At 40.5% G+C, this 15,594-nt stretch overlaps 1 protein-coding gene across 6 annotated transcripts in view; it reads right to left on the bottom strand.

Moving 5' to 3' along the window:
* LOC105564914 (neurobeachin) overlaps positions 1-15,594 on the bottom strand; it is a 210,193-nt gene that overhangs the window by 141,905 nt on the left and 52,694 nt on the right. For all 6 annotated transcript variants that reach the window (XM_012017688.1, XM_012017687.1, XM_012017685.1 and 3 more), the window contains exon 2: positions 3,152-3,256. In XM_012017688.1, coding sequence (XP_011873078.1) covers positions 3,152-3,256 — 105 coding nt within the window. The remainder of the gene's footprint in view (positions 1-3,151; positions 3,257-15,594) is intronic.

Below are 15,594 nucleotides of genomic sequence, written 5' to 3' on the forward strand. Positions count from 1 at the left end.
CCTCTCAAACGCTCATCGGTTGCTAATAGTGTCAAATAGTAATATCCGATTCTCTTGAAGTTGATCTCTTATTTTATAATATTTCTTGATATTTTATTTTATATTGTAACTCGAGTAAAATACTTTTATATCTTGATAAAATATGTATTATAATAAAACCTTACTTTAAAAATGTACATTTTCTACTAATTTTCAAAATTAGGTATATCTCTTTTATAAGATTCTCCAAAAAATTTCGGTTTCGGTTTCGGCCGAAATTGAGAGAAAACCGAATATTCGTTTTCGGTTTCGGCCGAAACTAAAAAAGATGGTTTCGGTCGGACTCTACTGTTTGCCATCTCCATTTATTACTCGTAAAATTTACAATTATCTTAAAACTTTCGCACGAGCGACAATTGCTTCTCCGAAAGTATATAATTAGAGTAGGTGCGCAAGTAATCCACGCTTATACCTGCGTGTTTGTATTTTGTAGGTAAGTCGATAGCATCGTAGTTTGCGTCACCACCGATTCCGCTGCCGTCGTATGACGAGTGACAAGTTTATTCGGAGGTATTCAAAATTATATACAGGAAGTACATTCCCTCTGTTAATTTCAAGAATGTCAAGTCAAGATAACGTTTTAAAGGTATTTTTTAAAACGTTCTGCTTTCCCATTAACTCGTATGTCAAAGAAAAATATAAGTATAAGGAAGATATCAAGAGAGCAGGGAAACATCCTGTATGTAATAAGTGGACTCGGTTTGTACCCTTACGCCATGAATTGCATCTTAACGTTGATGCGAACCTACCGCAGTAAAGCGAGTGTTTCTAGCCGCATACTGGGTACATATTAATTCCGCGTCTCAGCCACAGCTGCTGGATACGGCGGCTTTTCAGCTTTCGCATAAATCGCAGCGCTGCTAGGAATTTAGAAATTTGGTAATCCAATTTAAACTGGGCGGAGATTTTTATTAGATAACGAATTCGCGCGAATCTGATTTCGAACTTGAACAGTCTTCGCCGCTGCGCGGCGATTCGTGGTTTTTCGTTGATAGAGAGAAGGACAGGCGACCGCGGATGATTAGCGGAGGAGCAGAACGTTCATAACTTTGTCTATTCTATTCATCTAGTTTAAATTTCTATTTACTTTCACGCCAAAAGTTTGCTGCGAAGGCTCAAGTGTCGTGTATGAGTTTGCGAAGAGCGACGAAAGCGTAAACGGATTTTCCTTCATCCGACATGGCGGCTAAGGACCCGCTATTATTTACAAAAGTTCGCCGTTCCTTACTTTCCTTTCTCGCCAAGTCGTACGCCGCTTTTAACGAAGCGAGGCGTACACGAACTTCGAAGATACATAGCAGATGGTGCTTTTTGCGGAAAAGTCTTTCTCTTTAATCTTTGCACCTAAGCTTCGCGAAAATACGCCGTACCTTCCAAATAGAGTAAAACGCGAATTAATCATATGCAAACGAGTTTGTGCTAAATTAAACGCGAAATACATTCGCATTATAAAAGTAAAAAATCGGTCGCGAGCATTTTTTTTTAAAGCTCTTGTTGCGTGTTTGTTTTTAATCAAATGGAACCGACCGGGATATTTATTTTTTTCTATTTAAAAATCGAATTAAGCAGAAACGGGACAAATTAAATTATCACTAAAAATGAAACGACTAAAACGCCTGTTCTTTACTAATTAACAGGAACGCGCCAATTTTATCGTATCGGAAAATTAATTGTCGCGTATAGAATTCGTTAAAATGGACAATTTATTTCTGCCAGTAATACTTGGACAAATCACCGCTCTCTTGGTCAGTTATTATATGTCAGTACTCGATATACGTCTACATCGATCAATATCGATCAGATTACACTAGGCCATTTTTCTATTGATAGTACGATATATCGCGAGATCATATTTTTTCCTCACTGTGCATCAATGTACCTCTGCTTCACGAGCACTAAAAACGGAGAATGCGAACGCTGCTTCAAAGCGGCGATAAATCTCGTGCTACGCGATCGGCAAAAAAAAATGTCGTTTCTATCCGAGAAAAATTTGCCGCGTAATGGATTCCGATCCTTTTGTATGCCGAGATTGTGCGTGTCCTACGTGCGCCGCCCGTTCTTTTTTCTCGCGTCAAATAGCAAGGTAGCGATAGCTGGAACGGCAGAAAAGAGAGAGAGAGAGAGAGAGAGAGAGAGAGAGAGAGAGAGAGAGAGAGAGAGAGAAAATCAGAAATTCGTACGTGTGCCCTTATATTCCACAGCTTTCCTTTCCAATGCGTCATCATACGAGCATTTCGCTGTTGCGATTTCAGTATGAAAAATAGTCGTCCGTTTTTTCGCATAACTTCAATTACCGCGGCTTTATTTGATGCGCTCGCAGCGTATGTACACGCGATGGACACGTGTTTCGTTTTCATTAGTGATTTTCGTATTCAGTAGTACAGCGGAATTATCCTATCGCGTCAGAAGGAATAGACGATAAAGTTCCGCGACAGTATCAAAGAGCTGATGGCGATAATATTAAAATATTTAAATTGCTAAATACCCGCCTTGCATTTATGCAGGACGTACTTGTAAATCGAGTAGCGCCAGCTAGGGACATTTGAATTTTGTTGATCATTAATTTGCAAAATGACCGAGGACACGTGTAGAAGTCGCGATTCGGTTCTTTCGAGGGGGGGTGTCGGCGGACGACTGAAAGAATTCGATGAGCCCCGAAGGGTGAGAAGTGAAAAATCTTATAGAGAGATATAAATTGTTATCTACTGCGAGAACTGTCGAAGCAACAGGAAGATTGAGTAGCTTGAGACTCTTCGATCAGCTCCAACGCAATAGTGTAACTCGACTCTACTCCATGATATCCGAGAAGATCTTAGAAATCACTTTTCTATCTTCATGTTCTTCGCATTCCCGAGAACGTGAAGCTCATTGTATATATACACACACACGCACACACGTATATACGTCTGTCATATAGATATGTCACACACATACACACGCGCACGCACACACACACACACAATAGATTTTCAATTTCAATTACCGATATTGCGATATCGACGGGCGCTCGCTTACCCCGCACTCTCTACCGCATTCTCCCTGGATTTACGTTGGATATTTTCCGCGCGTAATTAATTCGACCTAGTTTAACATCCACATCTCGCTCGCTTACCTGGAGATTGGGTGGGCAATGGTCGAGAAGCTCCAGCATGTGCCTGATGTTCTGCGCGTCCTGTATCACGAAATTCAGCTCCATGTCGAATTCACCGCCCACGAGCTGCAACACAGGGGAAAAAAAGGGCGCGTTGAAAAACGTTAATAATCGTGCGACCGCGTATCCGTGGAGTGTTTTATGAATAACGGCGTTGACGAGCAAAGTTGATTCTAACTAACGTGTGCATTATTGGCTGTTCTGTGCCCGAATACATGAGGTAGATACAGTCATAAATAGTAACTCCTGGACGTAAACGGATCGGAAGTTCCCGAGGGAGATGTGCATAGGCAGCATCAGTATTTAATCGCGGAAATGTTGCTAACTGAAAGCCTCATCGTTCGATACCCGGACGTCAAACGAATGGTTACGTAACGCTCTATCCCGTTGCCTGAAAATCCGGACAGTCGCGCGCAGGAAACAAACAATGCCATTTCGACAACCAATCGCTGATTACCTTATGTTATTATTAATATTGATTGATGGGGACACACTTTCCCGAATCCGGATGCAGTATCGCGTTTGTGTATTCTACAGAATTTCTTGGTTCATTAAATATGTTTCGTATCCGACGTTGAAAAACAATATCCAATTTACGCGATGCCCATAAAATGAATAAATATCAGCATTTTATAATATATGTATGGGCGGGAGAAAATTTGCATTGGATTATACGTACATATTGCATCTTTTTAAGAGCATTACGGTATCGCTCGTTACCGCGCATAAAAGAACGGCGAATAAAGTTATTCCAATTTCGCCTTTTTACTCGCTCAAAAAAAATCTAAATAACGTACGATCTGCATCGGGCCGCATTCGGGGCAGCGATCGTCTGGCGCGGCTGTACGTATATTTAGCAATTGTGCTGGACCGCGTAGTAACATAGTACGTTTAGGGATAAAACGCCACGGACAAAGCATTTTGGACACGAAAAGTTTACAGACTATGTCCGTTTGCGGTTCTTTTTCTTAGTTGAACGACTTATATATAGCCGGACCGGAAGTGCTGCCTCTGCGGAGAGAGCGTAATTTCCGGAGAAGTATCTCCCGCTCATCCTCCGTGTTTCATCCCCTTCTCTCTCTCTCTCTCTCTCGCTTTTCCCAGCTTCGTTTTCTTTCAAACGTACCCGGTATCGGTCATGAATTCCTTACGCCCATATCTGTGTCTGCGGAGAGATCATGAGCAATTTTTACGAGCGTAGATCGCTCGTAAAAATTCATGACTTACGCAGGACCGTTTATAAACCCGACTGTGCCGGCCATTGAAAGCGGAGCTTATCCCGGTTCAACAGTCTCGACTCGAACGGTACATCAGATCTTAACTTTACTCTCCGTTTCTGAGAAGTTGCACCGTAAACAGCAAGATTGGCCAGGATCACGGGGAGCGCTGGTTTCGTCCAACAATCCGAAAGAATATTGCGGAAAACTATTCTTCCGCGGAACACGTGAGAGCGAGGGCGAACTTTCCGCGAGTAGGAATGTTACTCTTTCGCCAAACTCGCTAACTAATACCGCATTTGGTGCTGTTAAAGCGTAAACCTCGGCGTAAACCAATGTTGGGGAAAATAGAATTGTTACAGAGGCGCCGTGTTCGATAATGGCATGCTCGGACTTTCTTGCTTTTACCCGGCGCTTTTACCACGGTTTACCATAGCGTTCGGCAAGCTCATGTTGCGCGTAATAAGATGACAAAGTTTGCTACTCGATCTCGGTAACTCTCGAAACTAAAAGCGGTAATATCAACAAACACACTGCGTTTGACTCGGCTCGACAAATAATTTCTGTAAACGAATCTGACGAGTGATATGCCGAGACGAAATTAAGCTAGCACTTGCAAACTACGGCATGTATCTATCGTCACTAAGCAATCTGTATAAAAAGTGAATTAGAATTTTGTCGTAAAAGAAATTTTAGAACGCACTTTTTTGTGTCGAATTACGTGCGTTATACTTTTTAATAAATTACGTAAATTACCCGACACGCGTTTGAATAAAAAGAATCGATCGTTTTTCAAAGAGAATTAACGTCTTATCTTGTATTAATATTAAGAAAATATTAACGTTAATAGAATTTTGCAACTGTTCTCCACTCCACTGACATTTACACGTATAATTGTGTTAGATCAGAATGCCATAAAGAGAGAAACAGAATTTTCAAAGTACACTCGCTTGGCGTACACCCAACTATTTATAACGCAATTACATTCTTGCACTAAACGATGCACTGTAAACATGAGAATGTGTGCCCGGAATTTAATTTAATTCTTTTTTATGTTATATGTACTGCTAGCCATCCTATCGTCAAAAATTATAAATTAAATTCAAATTAACGTTTAATTAAAATCGTGCGTTTCTATTAGTGAAAATATTTCTCGACTATGCTACTAATTTTTGCAGCGGTAACATTTTTATATGGGACATCTGTTACGAGAAAAGTTAATCGGGTACATTTTTTATAATCAATTTGCGGATATTGCACGCCTGTCATTATATGGAAAAGCGGAGATAGGGAAAGAAACATGAAGTGTAGATTAAAGTTTATATTGTCACGTACCAGCCATTGCCGGAAATCGTTGATCCCTGGGGGAGAATAAATCTTTGCGTAATAGAGAAGGGAGGGAGAAAGGCAGAGCATTATTGCCGATAGAGAGGGTTCAATGCCGCCAAAGCAATTTTTCGAATGACCCATATCACTTGCTCGAATCTTAACAGCCAACACCGTGCCGAGAATCGAAAGTATAATCGAGCGACATTTAAAAAGTATCTCGATTCGCAGTTTTCGCCGTCGCGTCATATCGCATTGGACAGTTTTGTTTTTCAAAAAGTAATTTTGCGCAGAAGAAAGTAATTTTACTTCTATCCCTTTGTATCGCAATTTTGGAACGTAGCGATTAAACGACACAAGTTTATTCAGACATAAAATAGTCAACATTAATATATCTGCTCTCTTATTATTTTAAGTCCTTGTGTGCGAGTCGCTTGTCTTCTTTGAATCTAGCAATTCCTCTTTGGCCTTATATTCCTATTTTGCAATGCACAAACAGTGCATGCAACGTACGTAATGCAGTGCCGTGTATCAAACCTGACTGAACGCTGTAGATATGCACGTGGAGCCGAGAGAACCGGTGGACAAAAGTGAGTCTCAACTGGTGAATTAAGGTCCACTGGCAGAGCTGACCGCTAATTAGATACCACTCGCTTTTACACCTGCATATCCCTTTGACAAAAACAGTTACGAAAGGCACAGTGTACATCCAGCTTGCATATTCGACCCGTGAAGGAGTTACGTACTTACAAAGTTGAATGTATTAAATTCTTTTAAATTGGTATTGACGTTATTTAATAGGTTTTCTTAGTATCATTTTGCAATGAAAAGGCCCCAGAGTCTTTCTATAAGCAAATTTAAGTATTGTGCAGGGTGTCCGGAAAATCGCCCGCACTTCAGGAAATAATTCAGGACCCAGAAAGAAGGAAAAAGAAGTTATCTAAACGTAGATCCGGAAATAAATCGTTTCCGAGTTGTAGTAACTTTTATATAAACAAATCCGGCGATTTTCCGGACCGCCTGTATATATTGTATAATTGGACTATTTTACATATTGAAATACACGACAACGATATAGTCAACGACAATTACTACGCGTAGCTATTTTATATCAATTTAGTATTTTTGATATCGGGACTTAATAATTCAATTTGCTGCTCTCTTTACGGATCGTTAAAGTGAAATTTATTATAATGCACTTTGCTTCATAATGCAATAATCATCGATGCAAAGCAGACACAAATAAATTTTATTGGAAAACCGATGTGCCAGTTGTAAGCTGGTCCTTATTTGCGATGTACAAAGCGCGGTGCGAACACATTCTGTTTGCATAAAAAGTCTTTATCGAGTTACTTCAGAGACAAATCCTGTTTGTGAAATTTCAGACGTCCTCCATTTCCCCTGAAAATGCATTTCCCTTGATTCTATATTGCTGACCTTAATTCATTGCTAAATAGAAGATAAAGATCTTGATGCAGAAAAGATGACATATTTTATTCTCTTTTAGGACAATATATGTATATAATATAATTAAGAATGCGTAGACCTTATGTATGGAAAAGTACACTGACAAAAAATTTTTTTCAACTAAGTAAATAGATTTACTTAAAGTTATTTTTTTACTGAAGTAAATATTTATTCTATTTAAATAAAAATATCAAATTTCAAGTAAACCTGTGTATTATATTACAATAAGTAAATTAATTTAAATCATTACATTTTCTACATTCAATTAAAGATTTCAAGAGATAGAGAATACTATTTATTAAATAAAATCATTGTTTTGGTCAAATAAGAAATCTAATTCCTTCGCTGTAAAACTTATATCTTCGTAAACATTTTATAGAATGAAAGTAAAATTTTTTAAATTTAAAATTATCTACTGTTTGATATTTAATAAATACTTAAATTAAAGGAATGCATGTTTTAATTTGTTTATAATTTTTTTAAGTTAAGTTAGTAAGCTATTAGGAGCCACGTAATGAATAATTTTCTTGAGTAAAGTAATATTTTTTTGGATTAAGATATTCTTTTTATCAGTGTATACGAAAACATTGCGCGATGTGATAATTTAATGACTGTCACGTTAAAGGTTGACGAAAGAAAATTGCGGAAATGTGTCACGCCACGTGAGATTGGCGTATATCATCTCGCGGAAGATCCGAGGATCGCAAACGTTATATCATTTCTGTCAGAGTAGGCGAGTACGTCTAGAACGACGAGCACGCATCTATACTTTGGTGCGTCATTAATCTGCATCGAGATCTGCATTTCAATCGTCAAATGATACGGTCCACTGTTCTATGCGCTCCGACGAGACTTCCGCGAGATCTCCATCGGCCGTATTTACATATCGGTACAAGGGGTTACGGCAGTGCGTTCTGAAATGTCGACTCTGTGACAAGTCACCTCTGGGGAACATAACTCTGACAATATGAGTGCTGCATTTGAATTTGTAATACGGTACGCGACGACGCGCGTGTGAGCTACACGCCGCGCGTACACACGTCGAAGTAATCTCAGTCACGTTAACTGCGACGCAACTGCGTAAAACACGGCGGTTTATCTTTCGTTTAATCTCGCGAAACGCAAACGCATAGTTTCCGGAAGATATAGTTCCCGAAATATTTCCTCTCGATTCCTTCTCGTACATTCAGAGCAAGTTAAAATAACCATTGTTTTCTGTCACTACCGCGGAATTTCTCTCACTGTACAAACTTGGTACTATAACAATACCTCACTCTACACTTTGTTCAATATTATTGCACATCACTGTCTTTCTATTATACATCGTCACATTAAAATGAAAAGTCGAAACTGTTGGGACATGCCATGCGCGAGTGCCATATTCGAGCTGCTATACGCATCCAGAAAAATAGTTTCTTTGAATCAAGCAAATCTTCTTTGTATTTTGACCTCACTGGACTTTCACTTAATTTCAAAGAAATTATTTCTTTACCCAAATTTTATTCGATTGAGACTGCAATTTCTAAGAGAATTCACACGTATTTCTTCAAATCTAGCAAATGTTTTAGTACAAGTACATAAAAATTTAATAGATCGAAAGAAACATGATTTCAACGTATTTTAGTTGTTTAATCTAACTAAATCTTTTCTGGATGTAGTCGTATAATGTAAGGGTGTTGTTTTCTTCGGTTCACGGCCACTCTATCTGATATGGGAAATTCTCTTCGGGACTGCGCGCCAGGGGTTACCTCGGTAGGGCATTCGCAAACTGTGTCCCGGGGAACATCAGGCCACGCGCCTATCCACCCTATCTCGCCACTTTACGGCTTTCGACGACATTTGCGTAGGGGGACGCGGATTTGAGTAATTCTCTCCCTATGTTGTGGAATCGAGAACCCCGTTGCTCCTTTCTAAACATTCCGCCGCGTCACGACGGCGCCATTGCGCTTCCCATCTCAAGAAATAAGAAACTCGTTCCAATATGGACAATAATCGGTAATCACACGTTCACCGTAAAATATTGAGCAGTGTCGGAAAATCTTCGAGGAACTTTCTCGTCAGATAATTATGGTTCACCTAAAGGCACAATTTCGGCAATGTGCAGTTGTTTTCTGTTATTTTAAATTTGCAGCACCGGCATTGCGTAATGAATAAATTACGAGTTTAAAATGCTGCAGATTTCCATGCTTTCATGTGCGCTTATCTATAATGCAGAACAGCGGTCTTATCTCTCCATTTAGAAATAAGAGAAGATGCACGACTAGGAAGTCTGACATTCCGGATGAACTATGTAACTCGCTCGCTCCTCTCCGCCCGCCTCTTCTTTTTCTTACGTTCGCGTGCCCCGCTTCCGCTCAACATTCATATTTACCTCGCGGTGCTTCTTAATTAGACCGCCATCTTGGACGGTTTTAAATTCACGAGCATTGTTCTTTCTTTCGCGAGCCATACCCTTTAGTCGCCGGGTCACCGATGAATTTTCGCCGGGTCGTCGCTGTAAATTCTCAAGCTGGCTGGACTCTTACGCGCGAATACGAAGGAGAAACAATTAATAACTCCCGCTCCTTTGTACAGCGCAAATAGCAATAACAATTGATATTTAACCCTCAACTACCTTGAAAGACTGGAAAAATATTCTCGTTTAATCGCACGTATTTGCGGACGTTAACGTGTACGTTTCACGGTAAAAATTTCATGTATTAAAGCATAAGAAACGGCAAGTTTTCACCAGCTCGCCGTTATTAAATACGCGTACCACTCGGTAAAAACACCATGCAGTTGTTAGCTACATACTTCTCTTCAAAGAGGACAAGTATGTTACGCGCGCCGTTTGTTACATGTCGGGGCCTTTGTGAAAATGGAGTTTCCACCGTAGTTCCAGATCCGGTAGCAGCGCATATCACGTTTCAACTATGTCGGCGACAGTACATTGACTCCGATGGGGGAAACGTGATGTCATTTTGAGGGTAGCAAAATCACAGACTCCCGAAACTATCCGGAACAATCTGATAAGTAACATACATCGCGTCGATTACGGATCCGTGTAATACGGCGGTCGTCGGCTGTTTGCGTATGAGCAGCACAGAGGAATTCCGCTGCGTTAGCCGTGCCTGTTAATAGATCGCGTTGTATCGGGCGAGGATTGTTAGCGGGTACGCGAAGCGAGTTAATGGATATCATTCTATTGTCAGTGCTACCGCGGCGGATGCAAATCGACGAAAAACAAGGATTTTGTTGTACACGTCCGCGAATTAGAGCCCCGGTTATAATCAGGCGTACGTAACGCAACCAATTTCGAAATGTCAGAATGCATTTGAATGTAAATTTTCTCGGATGCATAATGCGCCGGGTGAAAACACGATAAACAGTAATGACAATACGTACGCTTCATTACGTATATTTGATTGAATCGTGACCATCGAGTCATTGTTTATTCAAGTACGCAGGAAACCACGGTAGCAGTAGTTACGATGATAATCATTTCGATGACTCTCTAAAATTTCGCGTGACTCGCCGCGGTTTACATTGGAGTTTTAGCGGGGCGTGCGTTCGAGCGGCCCTTCGTTCGTTTACCCCGTTTACTCGCGAAAGGAATTAATAGGAGGAATTCTCCGCCGTAATTGGACCCACCAGGCATCGGCCACGTAAGCACTCTGTCACTTCCCGGATTGGGCTAACGCACACCGGACTCCCGACGTTCGCGCTGTCGTCAGGCGTCCACGAACATGCATCAGAGGACGTAATCTGAGAGCGTCTCGAGCCGTTGCGTCGGTGTAAACTATCCGATTTGCATTCGGAGCAATGTTGAAGTCGGGGTCAATCTCACGATTCCAGGCTCAATGTCCGCGTGCCAACGAATCTCCAATTGGGATCATGTTTGGCAAACGTTTCCCCGCCTACGTTGTGGAGAGTATCACGAAAGTGAGATTACGAGTCTCCGACGTTACAATTAACGAAGCCAATTATCGTTGACTGTCGCCGCCGAATAAGACTTTCTCCAAAAATAAACGAGCTGATAAAATTGTTCTTATACAAATGTTATCCGTGTATTATTATAATGTTATAATTTTTTAAATTGCACAATTTTGCACTTCTCCTACTGACACTTGCATGAGAAAACTCTCGAGCTCTATTGAATTAATTTTTTTTCCTTAAACATTTGCGAATTATCCCTCAAGATTCACCTTTTCGGTGGTTGGGGGCCAACTGTGATAACGAGCATGTAATATAATTGAAAAGTTGTCGCGCTAATTGTTAACAGCCGAGCATTAGTCTGGCGGATGTTGCCAGTGTCATCTCCGGAACATGTTAGTCCTTTCTCACATTCCGTATTCTACTTAACACTGTCGGGCGCTACCATTCGCGTTCACGTACGGCAAACGACGACGACGACGGCACTCACTCGGAGACGTTTCCCCTTAATTAATGAAACTTGTGACATACTGCCGGATTGCGTGTAGTATTTCCCCCGGCTTTAACAAGTATTCTACGCAGCAGCGAGATGAAGGGGTCGTAAATAAGTCAAGTAATGACAGCGACCGTATCCTCCATTGGAGCTCTCCATTCTCTCTCATTACTGTTATTGGCGATATTCGTTAGGGGGAAATAGAAGAGGAACGGCTCGGGGTTACCGGGAAAGAGGAAAGGAACGACACAAGAGAGCGAGCAGAGAGATGAGAATGGTCGCGAGAGAATCAGACGCGGGCAATGTTGGTCTCCCGTCCGTGCGGGATTCTATTCGTTGGTAATGATATCTCTTTTGTGCCTGATGAAAGCTCTGATCCCGCGATTAGTCCCGAGTATTTGGCAAGGCGGGTATGGATAACGACTCTCAAAATATCGCGGAGAAAAGTTGCTAAAGTAACGCGCGCGCCTATTGGATCGTGTCTTTGTGACGATCAGCTTGGACTCGCGACGTGAATTAGTTTCTTGAGTGGCTAATATTAGCCGTCGTATCGCGTACACGTTGATGACTCGTTGATGAGATGACGGAGGGAGGGAAATGTTCCGAGTGAAAACGGACTCGGTGAGGAAGAACGAGGTCTAAAGTACACAGAAAAATATGACTGTCTTATACGCCGAAGTTCCTCGACACGCTATATACCATGTCCAGTTACGAATAGTTGCATTCTAGGACGAGAGGAGTTTTCAAATATGCCGAGTTCGAACGCGAGGTATTGCTTTTTCCCCGGTTCCCGTAAAAGTAAAAAAAGTTTCGGAATGCTGCGGAATGTTAGTCACGCATAGAGATTATTCAGTAAAACATAAAAACAGCGCGGAAAAACATAGAGTCGAAAACGTTTAATAATATTTCTCCACCGAGAGCTCCCGTCGGTTTCGAACATTTCATAATCTATAAAAGCGTTCAATTAATGAGAGATAATGCGTTTAAACTATATGCGACGTTGCATTCAATATCGTTTAATTTTGCGAAGCTCATCGTTTTAAACAAACTGTTAATTACGTACTAACGAGCTCGCGTTGTGATGCGAAATGAGAATTAGTTTTAGTTGAAACGAACTGACCGATACTTTAATTATTTCGTTGTGAGCAAATAGCACTCACCCGGTTTAGCTCTCTTCTGTATCTTATAATTAGTAACCGTTGCAACGATTGGCAGCGAACGGAGTGCCGGGAAGTATTGTATTTGTTCAAAATGGCGGAACTGAATATACGACGCGCAGTCAAAAATTATTACGAACGTTATTTGTATCATTAAAGCTTATTCGTACATCATTTTACGTATTATACACTTTATATTTTTAATATTCAGCTCGTTTCCCGATTAGGTACGTTACCTCCCGGCATTCGCTCGCTCAATAAATTAATCGTCATTTAAAAATGGCGGAACTGAACACACGACGCTCAGTCCAAAAATTATTACGAACATTATCTGTATCGTCAGAGCTTATTCGTACATCATTGTACATATCGTACACTCTATATTTTCAATATTCAGCTCGTTTCCCGATTAGGTAACGTTACCGCCCGGCATCCGCGCGTTCAATAAATTGATCGTCATCCGCGATACGGCACGACGTGTATCTCTTTCGATCGCCGTCTTTACATGTCGGGACACACAACAGAAAATTCCTGATAATACGACACGGCGCCCGGATAAAGTACGACTTTCTAGTTTTGACATGAAATATAGGAGCGCGCGCGCGCACTCCGCGTTACGCAGCCCGTCGATTGCGGGCGACAAATCTCCGTTCACGCAATTTTGGCAGTGCTTTGAATTAGTTAATGGATTAATTAAAATAAACGCGGGAACGCCGGTTACAGGTCTGTTAGATTGACGCATGTCTGTCGCAAAACCGTGTACGTCATTATTTACAGTGAGTTGACATGCTTCGTATCGGGAACAGAGTCCCGTGCTAAAATCGATCCGGCCGGTCCTGTTTTCGCGTATTGTCCGTTCCCACGTATGGTTAACAATCTGTCTCTCTCACTCCTTGATAAGCTTGTTAATTTTGAGATTCAAAAAATAGTTGATCCAACCGGGTGCAGATTTTGCAACGATGTTTTTGCTGGCATTTTTAATGAGTGCGCTTGAAATTTTATCTACACGAAATTGATGTTGATAAGCACATTATTAAATATTTCACATTGCACGCAATATAATGAATGCTTGAATAGGCCCGTGTAGTCGGAAGTTTCTAAACTTGCAAAAATAATCGATGTGTCGGACACGAACCGAGCGAAAAAACAGGGAGCGCAAATACGTGCAAAACTGAAATTTCAACTGACAATATCGATAGCTAGTTCATCCTTTTCGCATCAAGGGTTTCGTACTCATCAAGGGATAATGACGATGTCGATCGATCTAATCCGTTCGAGTACTTCGCCCATAATTGAACGTGATTGGAGTGACTCATCTCGACGCAATGAAATCTAGCGATCCAACCCGTAGGCAGCCCGGGGTCTGTTTGTGTTTCTCGTTGTTAGCATTGTCGGCTACACATGGATCATTCATCCCGAAGTACAGTGCTCGCAGTGCGGAGCAATTTCCAATCGATAGGAACCCCTCTCGGATAGATACGCACCATCGATCCGTCCCCAGCTTTGTATACGAAACTCGCGCTACTCTTCATTCGATCCACTTTTTGTGAAATATTCACCGGGCCATATTTTTATTCCAAGATATTATCATTCTCCCCCCCTCCAAAAAAATGTAAGAGAAAACGTTGAAACTGACATTCTTTAATTATTTCCTTGCGAAATTCGGTTAATCATCTTACGTCGCATCAGTCAGAAAGTTGCCGAAAGTGACGAAGCTCGACGGTAATCAACAACGCAGAAAATATATATAGAATCGAAATAACGTTCGCCGCATCCCCTACGAGGTGAGATATATATAGGGGAACCCGGGGCATAACGGAACGGCGGGGCATAATGGGATATGATCTATAACTTTTTACAGAAGTGCTGTTATGTATTGAAATATTTTGCAATTATTGCTATTAGATGATCCTTATCGCATGCTGTTATCAGTTGTCATGTTATTTTTAACTGAAAAATGCTATAAATTGTTTAATGCGTTCGCTGCATTCTCCGTGACTTGCTTATAATTTCGTTGATAGATCAGCATGAGATAACAATGATAAAATTCTATTTTTTATTACTATAAGTAATTTTACGCTGTTAAACAATCTTTTCTAGTCACTTTAGTAAAGTATTTCTGCACAGAGATTGATTATCAATGATATTTTGTATTTATTTAGTGTAAAGGTACATTTGGGGGCATAACGGGACATTAGGCCGTGGGGCATAATGGTACAATAGGTAACCTCTTCTTATTAGTTGATACTCGCAAGTGTTAAGTTAACGGAGCGTGTCTCAACAAAAAATTGAAAATTAACAGCAACATTGAAAGGAACAATGAGCAACAATGAGGATATTACACATATTTGCACCTACTGTTCTTAAAATGTTTCATGTAAATGTGATAATAAGTGCTATCAATAAATTATTATTATTATTAAAATGCAATACTACATTAGTATATTTATTGCGTATTTAAAAAATCATTTTTAATAAGTTTTAAACATTAATGTATAAGAAATATATAAGTTTTGTGAGGAGTCCCATTATGCCCCGCATAAAATGATAATCAGATTAAGTCATGGTCTCAATAAAATAAAAATTTCGTCCTTTTAAACTATTCTTTCACAGTAAAACCATTTTTTTTTCTTATAGTAGACATTTCAAAGAATATTTTCGTAAAAAAATAATTCATTTATGTATTTTCATTTTGTTTAAAATTAATTTTAACCTTAGCGTTCCCGTTATGCCCCGGGTTCCCTATATATGCGCGTAGGAGACATCTCGGGGCAAACAAAACCGAGAGCCGCGGCATGTTGACGTCACGAGAGCGCCCGCCGAGCTTTTCAG

The sequence above is a fragment of the Vollenhovia emeryi genome, unplaced genomic scaffold, assembly GCF_000949405.1.
Source record: "Vollenhovia emeryi isolate VEMERY1.0 unplaced genomic scaffold, V.emery_V1.0 DF939158.1, whole genome shotgun sequence".
NCBI lineage: Eukaryota > Metazoa > Arthropoda > Insecta > Hymenoptera > Formicidae > Vollenhovia > Vollenhovia emeryi.